The sequence below is a fragment of the Zalophus californianus genome, chromosome 9, assembly GCF_009762305.2.
Source record: "Zalophus californianus isolate mZalCal1 chromosome 9, mZalCal1.pri.v2, whole genome shotgun sequence".
Classification (NCBI taxonomy): Eukaryota; Metazoa; Chordata; class Mammalia; order Carnivora; family Otariidae; genus Zalophus; species Zalophus californianus.
Genome location: NC_045603.1, coordinates 58436680 through 58464628, shown reverse-complemented (window position 1 = coordinate 58464628; position 27949 = coordinate 58436680). Strand labels below are relative to the sequence as shown.

The window sequence follows — 27949 nt, the reverse complement described above, 5'->3', positions numbered from 1 at the left end:
ACTGCACAAAATATATGAAACTACTGTGTGTTTTGGGGGGTTCCTTTTTTTAAAATTTAAGTTCAATTAATTAACAATATAGTATATTATTAGTTTCAGAGGTAGAGTTCAGTGATTCATCAGTTGCATACAACACCCAGTGCTCATTCCATCACGTGCCCTCCTTCATGCCCACCACCCAGTTACCCCATTCCCCCCACTTCCCCTCATGAAACTACTGTTTTAAGATATTGGGCAAAGGCAGCATAAGATTGTGATCCCTAAGAGAAAAGGAAAAAGCAAATTATGTGCACTTTCCAATTATCCCAACTATCTACCCATAAATTCTCTTCAGACTATATAACACAAGGATGGGAAATCCAAGCAGAGTACAGTGGTTTTGTTGAGCTGAGGAGACAGAGATTTGATTTCAGGGCGGCTGAGGAGGCTGGATTCTGTGAGAAAGTACTAGAGAGAAGGGAGCTATGCAAAGAAAGAGCTCCACAAATTTGCATAGTGGTCCTGTGAGTCTTTGGCTGAACAGTAGGCTGCACATGCATGGCATGAGAGGGGAGACTCCTTAAAACTGGCCAAAAATAAACTACCAGGTAAAGAACAATTGCAGGGGAATTATAAAGTGAATAATTACTGGAGCTTACACAGGGATGGAGGAAATTAGAGTTCTAACTAGTCAGACTGGAGAGACCATGTCAAACATTCAGAGCATTGGGTGCCTGGTTGGCTCAATTGGTTAAACGACTGCCCTGGGCTCAGGTCATGATCCCAGAGTCCTGGGATGGAGTTCCACATCAGGCTCCCAGCTCAGCAGGGAGCCTGCTTCTCCCTCTGACCCTCTCCCCTCTCATGCTGTTTCTCTCTCTCTCTCTCTCTTTCTCTCAAATAAATAAATAAATAAAATCTTTAAAAAAAAACATTCAGAGCATTCATTAGCTACCTCAAAAAAGCTGTGCCTTAGGAGTGGACTTCTACTAACTCAAGAATAAAGCTACTCTAGACCTGCCCTAACAAAGTTTAAAAATTTGCCTCAAAAGTATCAAGTTAATATGCAAGTAAATTAACTTCCTGTCAGAACAAAGCCCAATACTCTTCAAGAAAGACAATAAAATCCAGAAATTCCACAATGTAACATTTACAATGTCCAGTGTCTAATAAACATGCTCCTTCTAACCACCAAATAAATAGATAAATAAGCAAAATTTTTTAAAAATGTGATCTATAGCCAGGAGAAAAATTAGACAGTAAAAACAGACCCAGAAATGACAGAAATTATGCAATTAATAGTTAAAGATTTCAAAACATCAGTTATAAGTTCAAATATTTAAAGAAAACCATAAATCCAATGAGGAAAGATATAGAGACTCTACAAAAGAAATGAAAAATAATATTGTATGGCCTTAACAGAAAATTAGATGATGAAGGTGAAAAGATCAGTGAACTTAAAGATGTAGAAATAAGAACTATGGGGGTGCCGGGTGGCTCAGTCATTAAGCATCTGCCTTCGGCTCAGGTCATGATCCCAGGGTCCTGGGATCGAGCCCCACATCGGGCTCTCTGCTCGGCAGGAAGCCTGCTTCTCCCTCTCCCACTCCCCCTGCTTGTGTTCCCTCTCTTGCTGTGTGTCTCTCTGTCAAATAAATAAAATTTAAAAGAAAAGAAAAGAAAAGAAATAAGAACTATGTTACCTGAAGCACAGAGAGAAAAGAAAGCTGGAGGGGAAATAAGGAGAGCCTCAGTGATCTGTTGGATGATCCAAGCATTCTACCATACATATAATTTGGAGCACTGGAAAACAAGGGGAGCAGAAAAGAACATTTGCAGAAATTACGGCAAAAAATTCACAAGATTTAGTGAAAAAATATCAACTACCAGATCCAAATAATCTGATGAATCTCACACAGGATAAATACAAAAAAATTATACCTAGACACAGCATAATCAAATTGCTAAACACCAATGATAAAAAGGAAATCTGAAAAGAAGACAGAGAAAAAGATATAAATACTGAAGCAAAGACAAGTATAAGCATTGACTTCTAATCAGAAACATTCAAGACAGAAGACGATGGACTGACACCCTTAAAGTGCTAAATGAAACAAGTGTCAACTTACAATAGTATTTAAAGTGTCTGTAAAAATGAAGACAAAAAAGAAATTTTAAGACCAAAAAAGCTAAAAAATTTTATCACTTACATTACCAGACATGTCAAAGGAGGTTCTTCAGATGGAGGAGAGATGATACCAAATAGAAACTGAGATCAACACAAACAAATTAAGGGAATGGAAATAGTAAATATGTAGGTAAATATAAAAGACATTTTTAAAAAGTTGTTTAAAAGATAATTGACTCTTTGGGACACTTGGTTGGCTCAATCAGTAGAACTTGCAACTCTTGATCTTGGGGTTGTGAGTTTGAGCCCTGAACTGGGTGTAGAGTTTACTTAAAATAAAGAAATAAAAATAATAGATTCTTTAAGACAAAAATAGTAATAATATACAGTGGGATATATGTAGAAGTAAAATGTATGACAACAATAGCGAGGGGCACCTGGGTGGCTCAGTCTTTGAGCGTCTGCCTTCAGCTCAGGTCATGATCCCAGGGTCTTGGGATCGAGCCCCACATCGGGCTCCCTGCTCAGCGGGAAGCCTGCTTCTCCCTCTCCCACTCCCCTGCTTGTGTTCCCTCTCGCTGTCTCTCTCTGTCAAATAAATAAAATCCTTAAAAAAAAAATAGCAAGAAGGATGTGCAAAGGGAAAATGGATGTATACTACTATACGGTTTTTATATTACACATGAAATCATATATTATTTGAAGATCATCTGTGTTAAGTTAAAGATGCATATAGTAAGCCTTAGTGCAACTACTGAAAACAATATATAGTTAGTAAGTGAAGATAAAATGAAATACTAAAAATACTCAATTCAACATCAGCAGGAAAACAGGAACAAAAATAGATAGGACGGGGCGCCTGGGTGGCTCAGTTCGTTAAGCATCTGCCTCCGGCTCAGGTCATGATCCCAGGGTCCTGGGATCGAGCCCCGTGTTGGACTTCCTGCTCAGCCAGGAGCCTGCTTCTCCCTCTTCCTCTGCCACTCACTCTGCTTGTGCTCACCTGCTCTCTCTCTCTGTCAAATAAATAAATAAAATCTTTAAAAAAAATAGATAGGACAAATAAAAACGAACAGCATGGTGGTAGATTTAAATCTAACCATATCAATTGGAATTGTCTGTGTTTTGCCATTTTTTCTATTAGAGTGGTTGTCTTTTCTTTTTTTCTTAAAGATTTTTGAATCTTTAAAAATCTCAACAAAATCTTGTTGAAGATCTAAGTGTGTAGGACAGACTGGGGCAATGGGTGGTGGAGAGAGATCTCAGTTGCAGATTCAGTTAGTGTGATTTTGCAGTAAGTACAGGAAGTGATATCCACCCATATAATGAATAAGGATAAAAATTATATGATTCCTATAAAAATCAAAGCCTTGGGTCTTTTTCAGTGCTTGGTTTTAGACAAGTTGAATTTGAACAGTGACATACAAATAGACACTGGATGAGCAGGTTTTGATGACGGGGCTAGGGAAACATTGAGAGTTATTAGCACAGAGGTAGTTGTTGAAATCACAGGAGTAAATGAAGTCACCAGGGGAGACTTGAGTACAGCAGAACCTTGTGGATTTGGAGGGCTCCTATTCATCTTCGCAGGATGAAAGCCTAGGTGTCATCTCTACTGGGAAAATTTCCCTGGTCACCATCTCCCAGCCGCCACTACCACAACTGACATAGGGGTCCCTTCTATGCTTCCACAGTGCCCTGTGTATGCCCCTATTTATCACACTGTATTATTGTTGAGTGTTGTCTCTGTTTTTCTTGAACCTAGAAAGTAGGTACCAAAATTTATTCAACTTTGTGTTCTCCTATCCTATAGAAAGCTCTTGAAAAATGTTTGCTGAATATAATCAAATTCTATAACTTGTTGCTTTCCCAAGGAAGAATCCTTTTTTAAAAAAACATTTTTTAAAGATTTTACTTATTTATTTGACAGAGAGAAAGAGCACAAGCAGGGAGAGTGGCAGGCAGAGGGAGGGGGAGAAGCAGACGCCCCGCTGAACAGAGAGCCTGAGGTGGGGTATGACTTCAGCCGAAGGCAGACTCTCAACCAACTGAGCCACCCAGGCACCCCGAGATCCTTTTTAAAAAATATTTATTTTGGGGGGACTCCTGGGTGGCTCAGTTGGTTAAGCGTCTGCCTTCAGCTCAGGTCATGATCCCGGGGTCCTGGGATCGAGCCCTGCCATCAGGGCTCCCTGCGCCCGAGGGAGCCTGCCTCTCCCTCCGCCTGCCGCTCCCCCTGCTTGTGCTCGCTCTCTCTGACAAATAAATAAATATTTTTAAATAAAATAAAATAATAAAATCTTTATTTTTAAAAGCAGTTCTTTTTCTTTCCTTTTTTTTTTTTTTTAGATTTTATTTATTTACTTCACAGAGAGAGTGAGCACAAGCAGGGGGAGTGGGAGAGGGAGAAGCAGGCTTCCTGCCGAGCAGGGAGCCCGATGTGGGGCTTGATCCCAGGACCTCAGGATCATGACCTGAGCCGAAAGCAGAAGCTTAACCGACTGAGACACCCAGGCGCCCCTAAAAATATTTATTTTTTAAAAAAACATTTTATTTATTTGAGAGAGACAGAGATAGCATGTGAGAGCACAACCAGGGAGGAGAGGGACAAGCAGGCTCCCTGGAAGCCCGACACGGGGACTCCATCCCAGGATCCCAGGATCATGACCTGAGTTGAAGGCAGAAGCTTAACTCTGCTTAATGGACTGAGCCACCCAGGTGCCTCTCAAAGAAGAGATCCTTTAGCATCTTCTCCCTCCGCTCCTCCCAGCCAATTCCATTACCCCCACTAAGCCAGTTATTGTCTTGGGGGTATAACCTCCATTCCTTCCACTGCAGTTCAGCATCTTCTTTGATCTCCACGGGTGAATGTAAAGCATTTCTCTTTTTTTTTTTTTTTAAGAAGGAATTCTTTTTTTTTTAAAGATTTTATTTATTTATTTGACACACAGAGAGAGCGAGAGAGAGAGGGAGAGAGCACAAATAGGGGGAGCAGCAGGCAGAGGGAGAAGCAGGCTTCCTGCATGAGCAGGGAGCCCGATGTGGGGCTCGATCCCAGGACCCTGGGATCATGGCCTGAGCTGAAGGCAGCGGTTTAACCAACTGAGCCACCCAGGCGCCCCTGTAAAGCATTTCTGATCTCTTTTGAGAGATGGCAATACTGACAAAAAATTGTACCTTCTCGATCCCAGAGTCTCTATCCTCCTCAATCTGTAGGACAAGGTTATGGTTGGGGAGTGGAGGGAGATCTAGACACCCTGTGCTGGAATGCCTGGGAGCTTGAAGAGAAAAAGATTTTCTGCCTAAGTAAACCTATCTGCTAGTTTCAAAATAAGGGGGAGTCTGGAGCCAGGATAACTTGCGAACACCGGCCCCTCACAGTACCACCTAGTGGATAATAAGAAACTAACACATGGGCTCTGAGCCACTGAGGGTAAATGGCTGATTCTAAAATAACTCACTTCCAGACCCCTAGAATCTTTACTATTTACACATTAGTTGGAATCATCTGCAAGGGGGAAAGAATTGCCAAATAAACAGTAAAATAGCCTCAAGATTAAGAAGTAAGAGAGGAGCTAACTTACTTTGCCATAAGCTACAAGAGCCCACTGGGGAAATAATTAAAACTAGTATCCTTCTACCCCATCCATCCCAAATACAGAGGCTAGAGAGAGAGCGTGTGATGTAAGGGGCCCTAGCCCCTTACTATTGATTTTTATTAGTGGCTTTCAAATTTATTTTCCTGCAAACCAAGGTAAGAAATACATTTTATGTTCTCACTCAACACTGATAGATATAGTGATATACATATATACTGAAACAAAATTATCCTGAGACATATTTACTCCTAATTAAGCATCAGTCTCTGCTATTTTCTATTCTACTCCATTTAGAAATATCACTAGTGGGGTGTGTGGCTGGCTCAGTCGATAGGGCATGTGACTCTTGATCTCAGGGTTGTAAGTTCCAGCCCCACTTGGGTGTAAAGATTACTTAAAAACAAAATCTTGGGGCGCCTTGGTGGTGCGGTCGGTCATGTCCAACTCTTGGTTTTGGCTCAGGTTGTGATCGCAGGGTCATAAAATTGAGCCCCACTTCTGTCTCTGTGCTCAGCTCAGAGTCCACTTGAGACTCTCTCTCCCTCTCTTTCTCTCTCTAAAATAAATAAATCTCTTTTTTAAAAGACTTTATTTATTTTGACAGAGAAAGTGTGCAAGCGAGGGAAGGAGCAGAGGGAGAGAACCTCAAGCAGACTCTGTGCTGAGCAGGGAGCCCAATGCAGGGCTCCATCTCACAACCCTGAGATCATGACCTGAGCTGAAACCAAGAGTTGGACACTTAACCAACTGAGCCACCCAGGCGCCCCTAAAATAAATAAATCTTAAAAAAAAAAAAACTTGAGAAACAAAACACACTACTAGTCACCACTTTCTAAATCGATTTCATGACCGACATTTTGAAAAACACTAGTTTATGTGCAAATTTTCATCCTATATCAACACTAATTTTTTTTGTAAGGAAAGGTGCCCCTACAGATTTTTTTTTTGCCCCTACAGAATTGAAAGCAAACTCATCATATCCCTTTTGTGCTGCCATGCTTGCTCTCCCCTTCCTGCCTTTCTTGAGATGTGAGTCATAATCTTCAAAATCCAACACCACCATTAAGTCTTTCCATTCCCCCAATTAGAAGAAATGTTTCTCTCTTAGTTATCCCTCAAAACAGTGCTGTCTAGCACTTAATTAAATCTGCCTAGTATTTAATTAGTGAATTATACAACTTAATAGCTTCCTTAAATGAAGGCTCTACAATGTATTCATAATTGCATCCCTCCAGACTGACACAATGACTAACAACATGGCCCAACAAATATCAAAATAAACTTTAATCAAACTACTTAAGATCCAGGAAATTTAAAGGTTTACTGTGGCATACCCTTTTGCAAAGCAATTAATCTCTCCTTAATAATAGTTTTCAAAGTATAAATTTCTCTAAAACACCTGAACTTAAAAAACATCAAACATCTATATATAAGCCAATTAAGTCATATTTATAAAATCTTTACAATTGTGCAGGGGTCCTACACAAGGGAACTCAGGCTTTTAGCCTCACACTGAGGTGCCCAAGGCAAGTCCTCGTTAACTGAGCTCAGCTGTTCGAGGCACAAATTATCCCTCATCTTCTGTTTCTACACATGGCTTGTGGCCTTATTTATTCAATTATTTGAGAATTTACTATTTGGGGTACCGGGATGCAGTGATGATAAACAGTCCCAGGGCTCAAGGAGTGCAATGACTTTTTTTTAAAGATTTTATTCATTTTGAGAGAGAGAGAGAGAGACTGAGCATAAGCAGAGGGAGAGGGAGAAGCAGACTCCCCGCTGAGCTGGGAACCCAACGTGGGGCTCGATCCCAGGACCTGGAGATCATGACCTGAGTCGAAGGCAGACGCTTAACCATCTCAGCCACCCAGGTGCCCTGGAGTGCAATGATCTAATGAGGAAGAAGAGGGCTAACAAGTGAACAAGCATAACAAGGTACTGTAATAAATGTCATTACAAACCTAAGTAAGGAAGCAAGTTTAGAGAGGCACCTAAATTAATATTGGAGTGTAATGGAAGTCTTCCTAGAGTGGATGACATTGAGATCCAAAGACTAAGGAAGAGTATTATAGGCAGAGGGACCCATAAGGGCAAATGACTGAAGGTCAGAGAGAATATGGCTCATTCAATGAATAGAAAGTAGTTAGTATAGTTGGAGCGGTTTGGCCAGAGTTGAGGGATGGCAAAAAATGAGGCCAGATTGTGTGGGACCTTATGAGTCAGGCTAAGAACTTGGAACAACTAAGACAGTTCATTACGGTGAAGAACATTACAGTTCGTTACAGACCTCCATTGCTCTCTACACTAGCAGCTGGATAGAAAGAAAGCTTGTGATAAGTTGCGGGGGCAGGGGGAGGTGAATCGCATATGCAAAAATTAAGTGACAGCTCTTTTTGGCGTAAATACCTCTTCTTGTATTAGTTTGTCCCACAATGCCATCTTGGGGTGGCATCTGAGAAGGTAAAATTTCAAAAGAGCTTCAGAAAGAACCAGTAAGGGAGGTAAAAAGGCCCCATTGCTATGCAGCATGAGAATAATGACACACATAAATTAACATGAGAAATTAATGTTCTAAGTTGTTCTAAGTTTCATTTTATTATAACCTAATTACTATTCACTGAAGTCTGAGCAAACATGTATAGAAACTAGTGTTGCTAATTGAGTCATACACTCACAATTTTTTAAAAAATTAAAAGAAGTAGGGGTGCCTGGGTGGCTCAGTTTGTTAAGCATCTGCCTTTGGCTCAGATCATGATCCTGGAGTCCTGGGATCGGGCCCCATGTTGGGCTCCCTGCTCAGCCGGGAGTCTGCTTCTCCCTCTCCCTCTGCTCCTCTCCCTGCTCATGCTTGTGCTCTCTGTGTCTCATTCTCTCAAATAAATAAAATCTTTAAAAAATAAAATAAATTCGAAGGAGTATTATTCCCAACACTTGTCTTCCTGTACCAAACTGAAGGAAATAAAACAACTACTAGAAGTCTAGAAGCTGAAAAGAGAGGGACAAAGCCAGACATGTTGTCTACTTGAGTTTATTCTGTTCTTTAAAAAAAAAAAAAAAAAAAAAGGTGAGGGATGGAGGGAGAAATAACCCATAAACACTGTGAACAGGAACCGAGACTCCAAGACTTGGGTGTACTCCCTCTACCCTCGACCTCAGTTCTGCAAGATTCCCACCCACCCAAACTTCTTTTCAACAAGACACCCAAATCAGCAGCAAAGGTACCTGGGGTAGTCACTGAGATTTTCAACACTGGGAATGGGAGGGAGAAAAGTCCAAAAAATCGGAGTTGGGAAGAAGAGGGAAGGAATGACGGCGAGGCGAGGCTCTGGAGGACGGAATTGGGCCAGGAGAGGTGGAAGTGAGTCAGTACGAGGGTACGCCCTCCTGACCGCGGCTGCCCACATTCCCCAGGACCCCAGAGCGCCCCCTGGTTTGTTCTGCAGTCCATCCCCCCCTCCCCAAAGGCCTCACAGGCCCAGCTCCAAGTCCTCGAGCTCCTCCTGTAGCGCCCTCCTCCTCGCTAGCTTCTCCAGCTGCTCTTTGCTGGGCTGGCTGATTGCCCCAGCCTGGATCCGCTGCTGCAGCTCTTCCACCTGCCGAAGCTTCTTCTTTAGGCTCTTGATCTTCTTGGCCTTCTCAGTGCTGACGGCTGAGTCAGGCTGCTCAGAGGCAGCTGCAGGGGCTGCCCGGGAGCCCTGCGGAGCACTGGGGAGCTGGGCAGTCTCTCCCAAAGACACCTTATCGAGAGTCCGGCTCAAGGCCTCCGCCTCCCCCTTCTCCTGCTGCTGCCGCCGCTTCTCCTTCCGCTTCAGGTTGCGTTTGGCTGTCTTGGAGAGGCCTGGTTCGCCCCCTTCAGGCCTGGACGGGGTGACAGGAGCAGTGGCCTCAAGGCTCAGACCTGGGGGCAGTTCTGGCTTACTCTTGAAAAACTTCACATACTTGTTCTCATACCTGCAGGGAAGAGAGGTCAACAGTTCTCAAAGAATCACTGACTTTTGGAGCCCTTTTCTTAACCTTCCAAATCACTTCAGCCTTTTCACTTTCTTGCTTCTTTCCTCTCCTGTGGTCCCTCTGCAATTTTCCCCTGTTCTGCAGACTATGGGAAGGTCTCTAGGTCTCAAAGTTCCCGGTCTCTGAATGCTATTTGGAGGTTCTGAAGGACAGAAGCCATAGAACAGGACTAGGCATTTGTAACCCCCCTCCCACATCCCTGAATCTCAGCCCCCTCTCCTCTTCTTTTTCAGATAGGTGCTCCCTCCTTCCATTTCCTAGGGTCTTGGGATCAGGAGAGTCTTCTTTTCTGTAGGGACCCCATTAAGTACCCCCTCCTCACGCCTAACCACGCACACTGGGACTTCCTCCTGGGGCACATAGCCTTCTTTCACCCTCCGTTGCTTGCGCCAGGTCCCGTCAGGTCGTTGTGTTGAGGCGATGTATTTGCCTGCAATGAGAGAATTAAGTTACATAGTTACTCTTCCTAATTTTCAAATAGTTTCCAATTTGAAACAATGCATGAATGCACCCAGCTTTCCTTAGCATCCATCCAGCCACTAGATGCAACCATGAAGGCATCCTTTTCTCTCATCAACCTTCAATCCCTCTCTTGTCATTTATTCACTGAGTGCCCAAACCATCCCTACCCTCAGGAGTTTGGGTTTTTTTTAAGGATTTTATTTATTTATTAGAGAAAGAGAGCACGCACGCGCATTGGGGGAGGGATAGAGGGAGAGAATCTTCAGGCAGACTCCCTGCTGAGTGCAGAGCCCGATGCAGGCTTGGTCTCACGACCCTGAGATCATGACCTGAGCCGAAACCAAGAGATGAACGCTTAACCAGCTGAGCCACCCAGGCGCCCCAAGAGTTTCTATTTTTATACTATTTTCTACTTTTAATCTAGCTGGAAAGATAGGACAGACAAAGAGGAAGAGTTTAAAAAAAAAAAAAAACACAAGACAATAGCATGGGGGCATCAAAAGGCAATAACTGAATAAGAGGCCAAAAGGGGGCAAAAACAAGAACTGTAGGAAGGAGAAATGACTGGAGATGTAGAGAGGGTAAGTTTTATTAAGATAGGTCATGAAAAACAGGTCAACTTTTAAGGATCCATACTACAAATATAAAAGCACCAGTACACAAGGATATATGTAAAAGATGTTTGTTGCTGCATTACTTAAAATAGGAAAAACTGAAAGCAACTTGGATGGCCATCAATATTTGAGTGCCTGAATACATGCGGATCATCCACATGATGGAACACCATGCTGTTATGAAAAAGATTGTCAAGATATAAATGCACTGACTCTGGCTTGAATGGTGCTCATGATATACTAAGTGAAAAAGCAAGTGGCAGGACAATGTGTAGAGTAGTCATCCTCAAAGTTTTTTCTTTCAGGATCCCCCTTCCACTCTTATTTTGTAGTATCATCCATTTTACTATGCAATATTAAAAAAAAAAAAACAGCGGCCTTGCGTGGCTCAGTTAAGTGTCCAACTCTTGGTTTTGGCTCAGGTCATGATCTCAGGGTCATGGGATGGAGCCATGCGTCAGGCTCCATGCTCAGCAGGGAGTCTGCTTGAGATTCTCTCCCTCTGCCCCCCCAAAATAAATAAATAAACCTTAAAAAAAAAAAGGGTGCCTGGGTGGCACAGTCATTTAAGCATCTGACTCTTGGTTTTGGCTCGGGTGGTGGTCTGGGGGTTAAGAGATCAAGCCCCTGCATCAGGCTCAAAGCTCAGCTCGGAGTCTGCTTGAGATTCTCTCTCCCTCTGCCCCTCCCACTCATGCTCGCTCTCTCTCTCAAAAATAAATATTTAAAAAAACAAACATACTTGTTAATCTCACCAGAAAAGTCTTTACTGGGAAACTGTCAAGCTCACAGTGGCAAATACAAGTTTTCCAGAATTCTAATTTTTACTTGAAGGCTTCAATTTTACCACTGGCAACAAATACTATCAGTTGTTTTCCTTGAAATGACAGGCTCACTTCCTTCATTTTCAGGAAAATGCCTATCAGATACCCAGTTCTCAATTATGAGTTTGTCAGCGGTTCTTATACGTAAAAATGGTGTTCTGTGAAAAGGAAGCCTGTTTAGCTTGCAACTTGTGGACAGCTGCGCCAGTGCTTTTCCTTAAGACCCCACCTTACTTCAGTATGCAGCCGAGTGTTTCATCCTCACTTCCCAGGTAGTCCACAGAGAACATTAAAAAGATGAGTAACTTTCAATTATAAAATGAGTAAGTTCTGGGGAATCTAAGGTACAGCATGGTAACCATCATTAACAGAACTGTATTGTATACTTGAAAGTTGCTATGAGAGTAGACTTTAACAACAAAATGGTAATTATGTGAAGGATGTGTTAACTAACCTTACTGTGGTAAACATTTCACAAACTATACATGTATCAAATCATCACATTGCATGCCTTAAACCTACACAATGTTATATATCAATTATATTTCGATAAAGCTGGAAAAAAGTAAAAAGATGTGTATTCAAGGGCCAGGGTTTAATAAAATTAGTAAATCTTAGTGTTTAATCAAGGATATTCTTTTTTTATTATTTTTATTTATAGTGACAGAGATAGCGAGAGAGAGAGCACAAGCAGGGAGGAGAGGGAGAAGCAGGCTCCCGCTGAGCAGGGAGACCAACGTGGGGCTCGATCCCAGGACTCACGACCCAAGCCGAAGGCAGACACTTAACCAACTGAGCCACCCAGGCACCCCTAATCAAGGATATTCTTAAGTGAAACTGGCATTATTTACCGCAAGCATGTGGCAGTGAAGAGCACAATGAGTGGGAGTTGGTGTAACTACCTTGATTAGTGCTAAGGGGCCACCAGTTTCATCTGCCTTTGCTTTTGCACCCTCAGAGCAAATGTCAACCCAGCAAAAAAAGGCAATTAACATCTTAGTATATAATAAAAATAGTTATGACTTGCAGACCTCCTGAAAGGGTCTTAGAACCTCCAAGGGTCCTGGACAACATTTTGAGAACTGCTGGTGTAAGGCATGCTCCCAGTCTCATTGGGGCAAGGAGCAGCACTTAATAGTTCATACGGTCTATGCACAGGGGCAAGGAGAAAGGTGTGGAAGGACACATACCAAGATACCAAGCCTTTAATGCTGGTTATCTTAAGAGGGGCAAACTGGAAGAAGAGGTAACAGAAACCATTAACCATTAATATATATACTTTCTGCCCTCATAGATATCTTTATTTATACCATTAATATGTTTTTAAAAATCTTATATATACATATATTATCTTGCATTATGTGTTGTGTTGTGTTTTGTTTTTTTTTAAGTAGGTTCCACAACCAACGTGGGGCTTAAACTCACAACCCTGAGAGGAAGTCACATGCTCCATCAACTGAACCAGCCTGGCGCCCCATGTATTACTTTTTTTTTTCTTTATTACTTTTGTAAAAAGAAAAAAAGATTTGTAAAAGAAAAGTAAAAAAACAAGTCTAGAGGCGCCTGGGTGGCTCAGTCGGTTAAGCGTCTGCCTTCGGCTCAGGTCATGATCCCAGGGGCCTGGCATCGAGCCGGAGCCCCATGTCAGGCTCTCTGTTCAGCGGGGAGCCTGTTCTCCCTCTCCCTCTCCTTGCTGTTTCCCCTGCCTGTGCCCTCTCTCTGTCAAATAAATAAATAAAATCTTTTTTAAAAAAAGTCAAGTCTAGGGGCACCTGGGTGGCTCAGTTGGTTAAGCGACTGCCTTCAGCTCAGGTCATGATCCTGGAGTCCCAGGATCGAGTCCCGCATCGGGCTCCCGCTCAGCGGGGAGTCTGCTTCTCCCTCTGACCCTCCCCTCTCTCATGCTCTCTCTCATTCTCTCTCTCAAATAAATAAATAAAATCTTAAAAAAAAAAAGTCAAGTCTAAGTCCTCCCATATGGACTATATATTGTTCCATGAATTGGCTTTTTGTTCAAAATGCAAGTATCATTAATAAATTAAAACTAAAAAAAAATTGTTAAAGAAAATGGGTAAGATCTGACAGGTAGAAGAGACTGGACAAAGAAGCAGCAAGCAAGGAAAGGTATGGATGTGGGAAGGGGTGTGGAGTATTGAGAGAACAAAAAGAGGAGTCCGGGTGAATCAGACAGTTTGTTAGGGAATAATAAGAAAATGGGGCCAGATCTTGGAAAGCCTTCAACACAACGTCGAGAAATTTGAAGTTTACCTGGTGAATGAAAGGCACTGAGGGCATCACTTGCTTAAATGCAACAGTTTAAAGACAAGAGTATAAACTGAAGAATGAAAAAGCTGATGCTTCATAGAGGGAGGACTGACTGAAGCTGGGCTTTAAAGAGTCAAACTCATGTAAGTAAACAAGGAGGCAGAATGGATTCGAAATAGAAGCTGATCCTGAAACAAAATGTCACCCATGGGAACGGAGATGGCATGCTCAGGAGACGGTGGCTGAATCAGAGGCCTGGTGTAGAGCAGATGAGGGGGGGTACACTCAGACCTTTAAATGCCAGCTAAGGAGTTTAGTATCTGGCACATGGTATGCATTCAATAAATATTTGTCCAATGAATGACTCTTTTATCCAAAGCAGTGTTTTAGGGCAATTAATCTGACAGAATGAGGGTGCCTGGGTGGCTCAGATGGTTGAGCGTCTGTCTGCCTTCGGCTCAGGTCATGATCCCAGGGTCCTGGGATCAAGTCCCGCATCGGGCTCCCTGCTCCTTGGGAGCCTGCTTCTCCCTCTGCCTCTCTCTCTCTCTGTCTCTCATGAATAAATAAATAAAATCTTTAAAAAAAAAAAAAGATTTAATCTGACAGAATGAAAAGGTGAATTGGCAAGGGAAAACACTGGAGACTCAGGAAATCAGGGGAAAAAAGGGTGCAATGACGCCGGCATGAGAGACAGAACTGGCTGAACTGGTGAGAAGGGAAAGGAAGAGACCGATGCCAGATCCATTATCAAAGAATCAACAACACCTGGGAAGTCACTGATGGGGGAGGGGTAAGGGGCTAAAGTAAAAAATAATTCAACACTTTTAGTAACTCCAACCTTGAGAATTTAGCATAAGGAAATACTTCCAACAGAAAAAAAACAAAAACAGAAAAACAAGAAAGGGATGGGACGCCTGGTTGTCTCAGTCAGTTAGGCATCTGCCTTCAGCTCCGGTCATGATCCCAGGGTCCTAGGATCGAGTCCCACATCAGGCTCCTTGCTCAGCGGGGAGCCTGCTTCTCCCTCTGCCTGCCCCTCCCCCTGCTTGTGCTCTCTCCCTTTCTCTCTCTGAGAGAAATAAATAAAATCTTTTAAAAAATAAAATGAGTGCTGCAGAGATTAATTCTAAAAAAAGAAAAAAGAGAAGGGAGAGATAATCATGGGAAAATTAGGGCATTATCTATAAAGCGCTAAAAATTAAAAACAAACTTCAAGTCCAGATATATAGGAACAGTGGAAAATACATCCACTAAAAATGATAATGGGGGCACCTGGCTGGCTCAGTCAGAAGAGTGTGTGACTCTTGACCTCGGGGTGGCAAGTTCAAGTCCCATGCTGGGTGTACAGATTACTTAAAAATAAATAAATAAATAAGCTTTAAAGAGACATGATATAATTTCAAGGAATGATAATAAAATTTTAAATCACGTAATGTGACATAATATGAAACATAATAAAACTATATAAATATACCATGATTTCAATTATTAAATGTTTTGCATATTTTTAGTTTAGAAAAGAATGTGCAATATGAAAAGTTGTCAGGTGATTAGATTATAAATAATCTTTTTTATTTATTTATTTATTTTTTAAAGATTTTATTTATTTGACAGAGATAGAGAAAGAGCACAAGTAGGCAGAGTGACAGGCAGAGGGAGAGGGAGAAGCAGGCTCTCTGCCAAGCAGGGAGCCGGACGTGGGGCTCGATCCCAGGACCCCAGGATCATGACCTGAGCCGAAGGCAGCCGCTTAACCGACTGAGCCACCCAGGCGCCCCAATAATCTTTTTTTTTAAAAGATTTTATTTATTTGTCAGAGAGAGAGGCAGGCAAAGATGTAGGCTCCCCACTGAGCAAGGAAACAGATTCAAGTCTAGGACCATGGGATCATGACCTGATCCGAAAGTAGACGCTTAACTGACTGAGCCACCCAGGCGTCCCATAATCTTTCTTTTTAAGAATGCCCATTAATGTTGTTATATTGTGGGTTTTAAAAATATCTCACTTTAAGGGCTCCTGGCTGGCTCCGTCAGTGGAGCGTGCAACTCTTGATCTCAAGAGTTTTAAGTTCAAATCCCATGTTGGGTGTGGAAATTACTTAAAATCTTTTTTTAACTTTATATTCATTTGGTTGTTTTTTTTTAAGATTTTATTTATTGAGAGAGAAAGAGCACGCATGGGCAGGGCGTGGGGGAGGGGCAGAGGGAGAGGGAGCAGCAGACTGCATGCTGAGCAGGGTGCCCCACGGGGGGGGGGGGGGGGCGGGGAGGAGGTGTGCGTCGTCATCCCAGGACCCCAAGAACAGGACCTGAGCTGAAGGCAGGCATTTAACCAACTGAGCCAGCCAGGCGCCCCAAAAATAAAATCTTTAAAAAAAAAAAAAATCTCATTTTAGGTTTCAAACCTAAATGGTTTGGAGAAGGGGTACACAACGGAAAGTGAAATTACTTTTGACCTGGTGATTTATAAAGATTTTGTGGAGGACAGACAGACCTGTTGTGATCTTTGGAAGATGAGCAGGATTTAGACAGGTGGAGGTCGGGGGGACGGGGGGGGGGGGGGGGGGGCCGGAGTGTGGTTTCAAGAAAAGATGAGAAAGGGAAGTATTTCAGGCATATGGGACAACACAAAGGGACCAATCAGACTAGTAAGGACACTGCTTAAAATTCTTTCTGGATTCCTATTGCCCTCAGGGTATTTACATGGAGGACGGGACTACACACAAAAGGCCTTGCTAGTCTCCAGTCTCTCAGCACTTAAGTCACTCACACTTTGCTCCAGCCACTGAAATATTCACAAATCTTACCAGACCTGTGTCTCTATTCTCTATGCCCTTTTGCTTTTGCTTCCTTTGGCCTGGATTGGACTTTCCTTGATTCTTAGTTAATTCCTACTGGTCTTTAAAGGTCAAGTTCAAGTATAAATTCCTCAGTGAAGTATTCCCTGACCTTCCCACCCCAAGCCAGGTTAAAAGTAGCCCTTTGTGCAACACCTGTGTGCACAGCACCTGTTTTGGTTTTTATCATGCTCTAATGTTTAACATAATTGAGTACTTCCTTGAGAGCAGAGACTTTGTCTTTGATCTCTGAGGCAAAGGGCCTGGCCTATAGAAGGCTGTAATTAACTCAATAATAAATGAAGAGGGGCACCTGCCTGGCTCAGTCAGTACAACGTGTGATTCCTGATCTCGGGATTGCAAATTCAAGCCCAACATTGGGTATAAAGATTATTTAAAAATAAAATCTTTAAAACAAATTTTTCTTTTAAAATAAATAAGTAGGGTGCCTGGGTGGCTCAGTTGGTTAAGCGACTGCCTTCAGCTCAGGTCATGATCCCAGAATCCTGCGATCGAGTCCCACATGGGGCTCCCGGCTCAGCAGGGAGCCTGCTTCTCCTTCTGACCCTCTCCCATCCCATAAAAATTAATTAATTAATTAATTAATCAAAGCATCATATTAGAGAACAAGAACCTAGTATATTTAGGGCAAAAAGCACATGTAATGGGAAAAGAGACTAGAAGTAAATTAGAATATGAAAAGTATCCAATCTCCTCTTGAGTTTGCACTTAAGCTTCAGACCGTGGGAGAACACTGAAGGCCAAAACCAGAGTACAGAGGATCTGCTCAAAGCAGTGCTTGAGGATTAACCTCAAAATGTATAATAGAAACTAAAAGTAGAACAAATGAAAATAATAGCCACCACAGAGAAAAACTGATTTAAATAGTCTCTATGGGTACTGAAAGGAAAATGAAAGAGAAATTCATTATGAAGACGTCAACAGGACCTGAAGACTGCCAAGATTTGAAATAGACGAGATAACTGAAACAGTGCTATAATGGGTTTAATCTGGTGCTTTTCACATGTGTTCTTATTTTTCACAACATACCTGTGGGTAAATTGGGCATATGGTAATAATATTTATTCACACATGGATTTTAAATGTTTATTGAGCACTGGGTGTTGTGCCAGGCACTGTAACAGGAGCTAGGGATACAACAATGAATAAAACAAGCAAGGGTCTTGCCTTTTTGTATCACGCATTCTAGTGAGGAAGAAAGGAAATAAAAAAGAACACAAACTAATTACAGTATCACTCGTGAATGCAAAATTTGGAGGATAAAATCACTGATACAAAGAAAATCTAATACCTGAAACTAATACAACACTGTATGTTAATTATACTGGAATTAAAACAAACAACACCACCACCACCATAAAGTCCAGAGAAGATGACAACTTTGTGAAAATAACTAATTCAATTCTAGACAGGGAGTGTTTTACATGAAATTAAGGAGAAAAGGACAATGCTCAAAACATAAATAAGATAATTGCACAAAGATTATAGTTCAAGGCTTAAGACTAGTAAAGATGGAACGTGAGAAAAGACGGGCAGAAGCTTCTTGAATGGCCATCCTAACTGGAAGCCCTGAGATGCAAATAGCCCATTATCACAAAGGAGCACCTATTTTATGTTCTCTTAGTTCCATTCTCTGGCCTTCATGGTATCCAAAGGTAAAGTCAAAATGAAGGGAGTGGTTTGGAGATTCCTACCCCTAGAAATAAAAACCAAGGGCAGGATATCAGGATTGTCAGTTAACCCCCTTGAGAAAGTCAGAAACTACAGATTAGAGACTGCTACTATAAGAACTTGGTAAATTTAGCTATTTTTCCCACATCTGCTGTTTTGTAATCCTTAATCTGTGGCCTTAAACTGTAAAAGGGCCTTGTTTTCGGGGTGGCAGGAACATAGTGAAGAGACAAGACAGCAAGCAAGGCCTGGGAGAACTCTAAGGGGTTAAGTGGAAGTGACTGTTAAAGGTGTGTTGAATCCCTGTGACCTGTTTCAAGTAAGAAAGGAGATCTGTGTGACAAATCTGAGCCTGGGGATGATCTCAGGGCCAAGAATTATAACACCAAGATGTGGTTTCTAACACTTCGAGAAAATATAGAAAGAGAAGATCCAATATGGAGGCATGACCCTGGAAAAATGATCATGATCACCTTCCTCAAGAAAGAAAAGGTGTCAGCAGGAACAGAAAACAATTCTAGGAGAGAAGAACAGGACGGTGTTATGCCATGGAGACCAAAAGAGTTTTAAGGGTAGCTGATTAAGGGTATTGAATAATGCACAGAGATTAAGGAAAAGGAAAATTGAGTAGAAAAAGATTACTGATTTTGGCAATTTGGAAATTTCTAGTTATCTCCAAGAATATAGCTTCAGAAAAGTAGAGTAGTCAGAAACCAGACTACAAATAAATGAAATGTAATAAACACTTATTGAAAGCTTCCTATGAGAAAAGTACCCTACTAAGTGCTATTGGGATTATCAAGAGGGAGTAAAATGGTCCCTACTTTAAAGCAATCTGGGCATCTGGGTGGCTCAGTCGGTTAAGTGGCTGCCTTTGGGTCAGGTCATAATCCCAGAGTCGGGCTCTCTGCTCAGCGAGGAGCCTGCTTCTCCCTCTCCCTCTGCTGCTCCCCCTGCTTGTGTTCTTTCTCTCTGTCAAATAAATAAATAAAATCTTTAAAAAAATCAAGCAATTTATTGTCTAAGGAAGAGGGTGGAAAAGTTAGGCAAGGAATAAAACAAAAATATAAATGTCTTTGATATCTTAAGAGACACTGATACATACTGGTACCAGATTTCAAGAGAATAAATAATCACACCCTATTTGATGGGGGAAGGTGACAGAAAATCAGGAGAATCTCAGGGACCTGACCTTAAATGCTAGGTAGTAGTAATAACAATAATGACAAATCAGTGGCTTATATTTCTGCAGGCAGAGAAAGGGAAAGGGCCTTCTAAGAGGAGTAACAACAAGCAAAATCATAGCAGTGGAAAACTCACAGTATGTTAAGAACAGTTAGGAAAGAACATTTATTAATAAGTGGCTACATTGCATCAGGAACTTTATATACATTGCTTTATTGAATCTAGACAATGGGTAGATATTATTATCTACAGCTGACATTAAGAGTCTTCAAGAGGTTAAAGATGTGTCCAAGATCACAAAGGCACAATGGTATTCTGCCTGTCTTATACCACACAGCCCAGTTTCACTGGGAGTTACAGGCAGAGACCTAGTATGTGGTGATACTATACTGAAAAGTGGTTTGAGCTCATATTAAAGAGGAGTATCTAAAAGCGAATGGTACATACGTAAATTTCACAATCAATTCCAAAAAGAGAGATGAGAAATTTAATACCTTGCCCAAAGTTAGTCAATAAGCTGCAGAATTCAAACCCAGGCTGTGGGTTTGTTCCAAAAGCTGTGCATTTGTTCTAAAAGCTGTGCATTTTACACTACTACTGCATATAGCGTTATAAATGAAAAAGATACAAAAAAGTTCAACCTCACTAATAATCAAAGAAAATATAAATATAAAACAATAAAATATAATTTCCATCTGTCAGAGTAGTAGAATTTTTGAGGATGAGAATACCAGTGCGGTCAAAGACGTGGTTAAACCAGCATAGTCATATATTTTTGGTGGTAAAACCCTTTAGAAAGCAATCTGGCTAACATAGCAAGACAATAAAGGCAGCTCTATCATTTCCCAGCATTTTCCAAAGCTTTTGTTATATAAAACACTACTTCCGTAAGATATTAACAAAGGTTACCCCCCAAAATTGTTAAATAGGTTGGGCAATTCTGGGTTAAACACAGAAAAACAATTTTGTTTTTATCGGCAGGACTTAATGTGTTCTTATTCGTGTGAATATCCACAATGGGAGTGTGATTTACAGTCTTCCCAAATTTATTTGACCACAGGAACCTTATTTATTTATCTTGTTTTTACTTATTTTGTAGCACATCTCGTAGGACTACTAAGCATTCCAAGGATCATATTTTGGGAAATATAGCCATTTGGTGTGATCCCAATTACGTAAAATATAGATATGCTACATATGTGCACAGAAAGAAAACTAAAAGGAAGTATAACTATAGTGATCTTTGGGTTCTAGAATATCAAATATGCGTGTGAATTATAATTTTTACTGCTTACAAAACATTTTCCAAGGTTCCTACAATCGACATGAATTAACTTTATAATTAATAAGTCAATAAATGCTTGTACCCTCTAACCCAGTAATTGTACTTCTGGGAACTCAATCCTAAGAAAATAACCCTAAATGCAGGCAAAAATTTATGTACAAAAATATTCATAGACGGGGTGCCTGGGTGGCTCGGTCGGTTAAGCAGCTGCCTTTGGCTCAGGTCAGGGTCCTGGGTTCGAGCCCCGCATTGGGCTCCCTGCTCAGCAGGAAGCCTGCTTCTCCCTCTCCCACTCCCGCTCCCCCTACTTGTGTTCCCTCTCTTGTTCTCTCTCTCTAATGAATAAATAAAAATCTTTAAAAAAAAATATTCATAGAGTTCTTCTAACAAAAATTCTGGAAACAATCTAAAAGTTCAATAACAGGGATGCTTGGGTGGCTAAGTCGGTTAGGCGTCTGCCTTTGGCTCAGGTCCTGGTCCCAGGGTTCTGGGATTTGAGTCCCACATTGGGCTCCCTGCTCAGCGCGGAGCCTGCTTCTCCCTCCGCTTCTGCCTGCCACTCCCCCTGCTCATGTTTTCTCTCTGACAAATAAATAAAATCTTTTAAATAAATAAATAAATAAAATAGAACTTCAATAACAGAAGAAACATAAGAGAGGGTGCGTGCCCAAACAATAAAACACTCTGCCGGGACGCCTGAGTGGCTCAGTCGGTTAAGTGGCTGCCTTTGGCTCAGGTCATGATCCTGAGGTCCTGGGGTCCTGGGATCGAGCCCCACATCCAGCTCTCTGCTCAGTGGAGAGCCTGCTTCTCCCTCTCCCTCTGCCTGCCACTCTGCCTACTTGTGCTATCTATCTGTCAAATAAATAAATAAAATCTAAAAAAAATAAAATAAAAATAAAACACTCTGCCAGTATTTTTTAAAAATGTTTACAAAGAGTAAGGAAAAATATTTATGGCATAAGGTTAAATGAAAAGGCAAAATATAATTGTATATACCATCTAATTCAAAAATGTTTTAAAATGCACAGAAAAAATAAAGATCAGAAGGATATGTGCCAAATTAAACAGTAGACTCTGGGTGAATGATTTATATTGAACAAAAATTACATAAGTAAATCTGTACTTAAGAAACAGTAATCTGGCAACAGTGTGTCATATGAACTGGGACAGAGAGAGAGACTGGAGACAGGACAACTATTTAGGAGGTCACAGCAGTATTTTCAGGATAAAGGAAAATGGAATTTTATCAGGCATGCAGAATGACTCAAGTACTATGCTTAATACTTTGCATATATAATCTCTTCTGATCCACATCATTACATAATAGTAATAATTACAGAACCATTTGCTGGATGCTTTCTATGTACCAAAAATGTACATTCTTTTATTTAAATTTTAATTCTCACAATAATCCTATGTTGTAGGAGTTATTATTCCAATTTCATTGATGAGAAAACTAAAGCTTAGATTCCCAAGGTTTAAAATTCCCAAGGCCATCTAGCTGACAAGTATTGAAGATGGGATAAGGATAATGGCAGTAGAAACAGAAAAATGACATTCTGACAACTGGTGTATGGCAGGGGATGGGGAATGAGAGGAATAAAAGATGATGCAACAAATACAACAAAAATACCTAGTGCTCTGATCTTGGTTTCTTGATACCATTCTCCAGTAAAAGGAACAGGGGCTCCTTGGAGAATGGCTGATTCTAGGACTGGGACAGGAAACAAAAAGACGAACCTGGAGCATCTTCTAGTGCCAGAAAGTAAGGAAGAGCTAAAAAAACAAAAACAAAAACCTACACTGTTGGGATATGTCAAAGGGACACAGGGCCAACTAAATGAGCTCCCAATGTCCAAAGCTGGAACATTTGACCAATAAAATAAATAGTATTGGATTATAACCCAAAGTCCATATTGCTATAAATAAATGATTGAATAAATGGAAAAGAGACAAATCTGCAGAAAAATCCCAAATAACGTATGTAAATACTCCATCCTTAAGGAAGTGTAACTTCCCACTCTTTAAGTACCAGCTGTGAATAGAGACTTTTATCTAGAGTACAGTACGGAAAAGAGAAGGATCAAAAGGGTAACTTTACAGCGGAGAAACCTTACAAACAATACTTCAGCCAGGTGATCAGGGTCAGTATCAACTGTAAAAAAATCATTATGATAGGTCCCTTGATATGATGAAAATGTCACTTTTCCTCTGAGGTTGTACCCCCAAAATACAACCCCAGTCTAATCATGAGAAAAACATTAGACAAATTCCAAAAGAGAGGCATCCTATAAAATACTTGACTAGTACTCCTCAAAACTGTCAAGGTCGTCAAAAACAAGGAAAGTCTGAGAAACCGTCAACAGCCAATAGGAGCTTAAGGAGACATGAGAACTCAAAGTAATGTGGTATCTGGGATGGGAATCTGGGCTAGAAAAGAAAGTTAGGTAAAAACTAAGGAAATCTACATAATGTATGAACTATAGTTAATGATAATGTATCAGGGGTCCCTGGGTGGCTAAGTCGGTTAAGCAGCTGCCTTTGGCTTGGGTCATGATCCCAGGGTTCTGGGATCGAGCCCCACATCGGGCTCCTTGCTCAGCAGGGAGCCTGCTTCTCTCTCTGCCTGCCGCTCCCCTTGCTTGGTCTCTCTCTCTTTTGCTGACAATAAAGTCTTTTTAAAAAATAATGTATCAATATCGGTTCATTAATTGTAATAACGGTATCATACTAACGTAAGATGTTAATAGGAGAAACTGAGTGTAACGTATATGGTAATTGACTTATCATCTTCTCAAGTTTTCTATAAATATAATATTGTTCTAAAAAATAAAGTCTAGGGGCGCCTGGGTGGCTCAGTCATTAAGCGTCTGCCTTCGGCTCAGGCCATGATCCCAGGGTTCTGGGATCGAGCCCCGCATCGGGCTCCCTGCTCGGCAGGAGGCCTGCTTCTCCCTCTCCCACTCCCCCTGCTTGTGTTCCCTCTCTCGCTGTGTCTCTCTCTGTCAAATAAATAAAATCTTAAAAAGAAAAAAAGTTGATCTTGGTTTGGCTAAGACAAGGGTGCCATTAACAGAAATAAGGAAGGAAAAAAAAATACTGATTTTGGGATGATTGAAAAGATTGAATTTAAGGTGTGACAATATACTCAAGAATGAAAGTTATTCACCAATCAATTAGAAAAGGCAATTAGCAACTAAGAAGAGAGGCTGGCGCTAGAAACAAAACTAAAGAATTACGGGACAAATAAGCAGTAAGGAAATGAAAACAGTATGTGTAGACCTGTTATTCAAGAAATCAGGCTGTGAACAGAAAAGGGACAAAAATGATAGGCCTTGACTTTTCAATGAAATAGAAAGTGGGAAAAAAAAGTGAAGCCATCTGCCACAGGAGAGAGAATTAAAAGGGAGGGTCACAGAATGCTGGAAAAGGTTGGGGGAAATAGCCATGACAAAATATAAGGAAAGGAAAAAGAATTGGAGAAGCCGGGATCTTGGCAGAAGTTAACACTAAGTTATATTATACTGAATGTGCTAGTTCTGAGCTTTTTCTCTAGCCATGTGCTGTGGCCTAGACGTAGAAGCCAAGAAAATAGGTGATGGGTATGATTCAAGACAACAGAAGTGCTTGCTAAGTACAGAAGGTCAAAATAAATGAAGAAAAGCAATGAAGATAGTATCAAAGTGGCTAGTCACCAAGGTCTAGCAGAGTAGTATCAAAGGTAGTCATGAAGGTACTGGTAGATGCAATGAAATGGGAAAGGTCAAGAACCTAAGAAGGGCAAAAAGCAGATTCTGTGGATGTGAAATAGTGAAAAAGGTAACTGGTAAGGAGGCTAAAGTGATGGAGAGCACCTGAAAGGGAAGCAGTGTCACAGAGGAGGTCCCGGTTGTAGTGATTCTGATGTGCAGCTACTTTATTTTTTAAGATTTTATTCATTTATTTGAGAGAGAGAGAGAGAAGCAGGGGGAGGAGCAGAGGGAGAAGGACAAGCAGACTCTGTGCTGAGCCCAGAGCCAGATACTGGGCTGGATCTCACAACCCTGAGATCATGACCTGAGCTGAAACCAAGAGTAGGACGTTCAACCGACTGAGCCCCCCAGGCGCCCCTGATGTGTAGCTACTTTAAAAATACAAAGGAGGGGTGCCTGGGTGGTTCAGTTGGTTAAGAGGCCGACTCTTGATCTCAGCTCAGGTCTTGAGCTCAGGGTCGTGAGTTCAAGGCGAGTTAAGCTCCACACTGAGCATGGAGCCTACTTAAAACAAACAAACAAACAACAACAACAACAAAAAACAAAGGAAAGTCGACCGTCTTGTGCTGAGGAACTATAAGATCACAGTATTCCAAAGACGCTGGAGACACTGAGAATAAAAGCAAAAAACACAGTGGAGAAAAAAGTGTGATGCAATAGGTCTGGGCCCTTGTGGGCAATAAATGATTACCCTGAGGTTTTAGAGAAAATGCTGTAATTGCATGGCAACACCTTCCACAAAGATTAGAGTAACAGTGGCACGTCAATGATCTAGAAGTAGTAAGAGAAAGCAAAAAAGCAGTGTGATTCTTTCTCTTCTACATAGTCACAGAGAACTGAAGATAACTCTTAATGGGAGGGTAGGGTGAAACGTGGTATCTGGATTATCATGAAATCAGTTTAAAGAAAATAGTTAAAAATAAAGAAAAGTGTACTGGACAATGAGTAATATTTTCAAAGCACACATTAAAAGAAGCCAGTAGATGAAGGACCCATTGAGTAGAGAACAGGAGAAGAGAGGTTCTGTGTACCATTTTGAAATGTGAGGCTGGAGAGAAGTAGCACAGACTTGGCTTGTCATAAGATACCATAGGAGAGGTGGGCTGAGATGTAAAGAATATGCAAAGTAGCAAAGCAAGAAGCATAAAGGGCACATTTTAAAACACACCATACACAGTCTCAGTTCTACAGAAGACTGCAGGTATGCAGTGAAGGCTACAAAAAGAGTAACGCCTTGTACATTTTATAAATTGCTTTCACATATGCTATCTTATTTGATCGTCACTAGGTAGATATTCCTATGCACATTTTTCTAAAGATGAGGAAATTAGGATGGGACAAAACCAGAATGAAAACACTGACTTGAGTTTTCAACACATAAACCTTCATACACAGTGGACACTTCAGCATCTCAATCAGCCAGGCCGGAAATTCTTCTCTAGCCAGACGTAATAGTGGATTCTATCAACTTGTCAGAAGGTTTGAGAGGCCACTAGACACCTCCTGTTTGCCTTCTTCCGCCTCAGATCCCTCAACTTTTATCACCATCACCACCAGAGAAGGTACAGAAGGGTGATGCCATCAAGAAGAAAACTCAAGCTGAAAGTTATATTAGGTTCCTCTTCCCTTCACACCTCTGAACCTCAGTGACCCAAAAATGAAGATGAGGGAGAGAATGTAAAAAGCATTATATAGCAATGAAGAGGTCTTTAACCCACACAACTTCAAGAAAGAGAATTAAAACGGAGCTGGGGTAGGGCAGAAGGAAGGTACAGCTGAAAGATGGGGGAGGGGAACAGGGGGAAAAGCTGGAATTGGAGGGAACTGAGAGTACAGGAGCTCCCAAGCCTGGAGAAACCGAAAGAGATATGGGATCTCCAGCTGCTGGAGAAAAGCTAAGGGCCCATGAGGGTCCTGGAGCAGGGACTTGCACTGAAGGACCCCAGGGTTTGGGTGACCGGAAGCAGAGACCCCCAAACACGAGACCAGAAGGGGGCGCAGGTGACACCCCATAGGAAAGAATGAATGGGGAAGGCGGTCCGGAGGGCGGGGCAAAAGGAGGGGCCCCGGGATGGGCGGGGCACAGACCCCTTTCCAAGTCCGAACCCCTGCCCCGAGAGCCCGGGGAGAAGCGGCTCCGCGCCTCCCGCACTCACCGCCGGTCTCGTCAGTTACATAGGGAGTCGCCATCTTGAAAACGCAAACCACTTCCGGCGTGAGCGGGCTGGGGTCCCGCCCCCCTCCCCACCGGAAGTGGAGTCCTGATCGTAGCCAGCCACCATTTTAGTCTTAAAGGGAGAGTACACCATTTCGTGGACGGAGGTGGAGGAGGAAGGGAGAAGAAGCTAGACTTGAATAAAGTAAAAGCCGTAGGCTCTATTACTGCCACTGATACCAATATTGGGTGCCTGCTCCGTGTAAAGCAGTCCTCTGGGCACCGAGAGAAGTTCCGAGGCACGGCCCCTCTCCGTTCGTCCAGGACCTTCGAGGGAAAAGGGGGCAAGGCCCACCTGCACCCGGAAAGTGGGGCTGATAAATGAGAATCTTCAAGCCCTCGCCTGTACCCAGGTCCCAGAGCGGCTTGGGGACATGGGGCGCGAAAACTCCGGGAACGCACTGGGGCGCACCAATGTTGTCAGGGGTGAATGGAAGACCCCAACTGACCCTCTCTTAGAAGGTGGGGAGGTCGGAATCGCGTGTCGATTGCCCTCGGCTACCCAGCTCAACCCTCCGGACTGAGATCCACGAGAGAGGCGCGCAAGGCAGAGGGTGCTGCCGGTCGGTCACCTGTCCCCGCAGCCTCAGGGCTGCTGGCGAATTCCACGACCGAGGAGGCGGCCGGGTTGGGCGGGCGGCCCTGGCTGGCCCTGCCCCTGGGGCGGCCCCGGGGATTCGGGCGGTGTAGTGAGGACGGCCCAAGTTTGCTGGCCTTCGACCCCGGGAGCCTCCTCAGGCTGGGCCCCAGGGTCAGAGGGTAAGGTGAAGGCTTCTGGGCGGAGCCAGTTAATATTCTAATGAACCTCGTCCAGGTCTGAGCTCTGTGGTTCCAAAGCGGGGCAACTCAACAATAGTCGAGACTTACACGGTCACTCCCTTTGCAGTCCTGCCCTGCCCCGTGCCTCCCTATTCTGTAGAGGAACCCAAGTGTTTTCCCTCCCCCTCTCTTTTCAGCAGCTGTTGTTCCTTAAGGGCTGAGTCCTGCTAAACTCGTTTCCCCTCCAGCCTGGGAGTGGCCGGCTGCAGGTTCCTCTCCTCAGGTGTTGGCTCTGCCCTCCCCTACTACGTTGTTTTTTCCTTACTGTTTTATGTTC

General features: G+C 42.4%; 1 protein-coding gene across 1 annotated transcript; it reads right to left on the bottom strand.

Annotated features, from left to right (window-relative positions):
• Positions 1-8728: 8728 nt before the first annotated feature.
• On the bottom strand, positions 8729-26861 carry PYM1 (PYM homolog 1, exon junction complex associated factor). Its single transcript, XM_027593841.1, has 3 exons — positions 26795-26861; positions 10054-10147; positions 8729-9657 (listed from the first exon to the last, which is right to left on the bottom strand). Exons 1-3 carry the CDS (start codon positions 26826-26828, stop codon positions 9174-9176), a joined length of 612 nt encoding a protein of 203 aa, XP_027449642.1. The 5' UTR covers positions 26829-26861; the 3' UTR covers positions 8729-9173.
• Positions 26862-27949: the final 1088 nt, after the last annotated feature.

Coding starts and splice junctions, on each gene's coding strand:
- PYM1 (XM_027593841.1), bottom strand. CDS start 26,828: ATGGCGACTCCCTATGTAACTGACGAGACCGGCG. Junction 10,148..26,794: donor TGTAACTGACGAGACCGGCG/GTGAGTGCGGGA, acceptor CTCTCATTGCAG/GCAAATACATCGCCTCAACA. Junction 9,658..10,053: donor CCCCAGGAGGAAGTCCCAGT/GTGCGTGGTTAG, acceptor TCTTCCCTGCAG/GTATGAGAACAAGTATGTGA.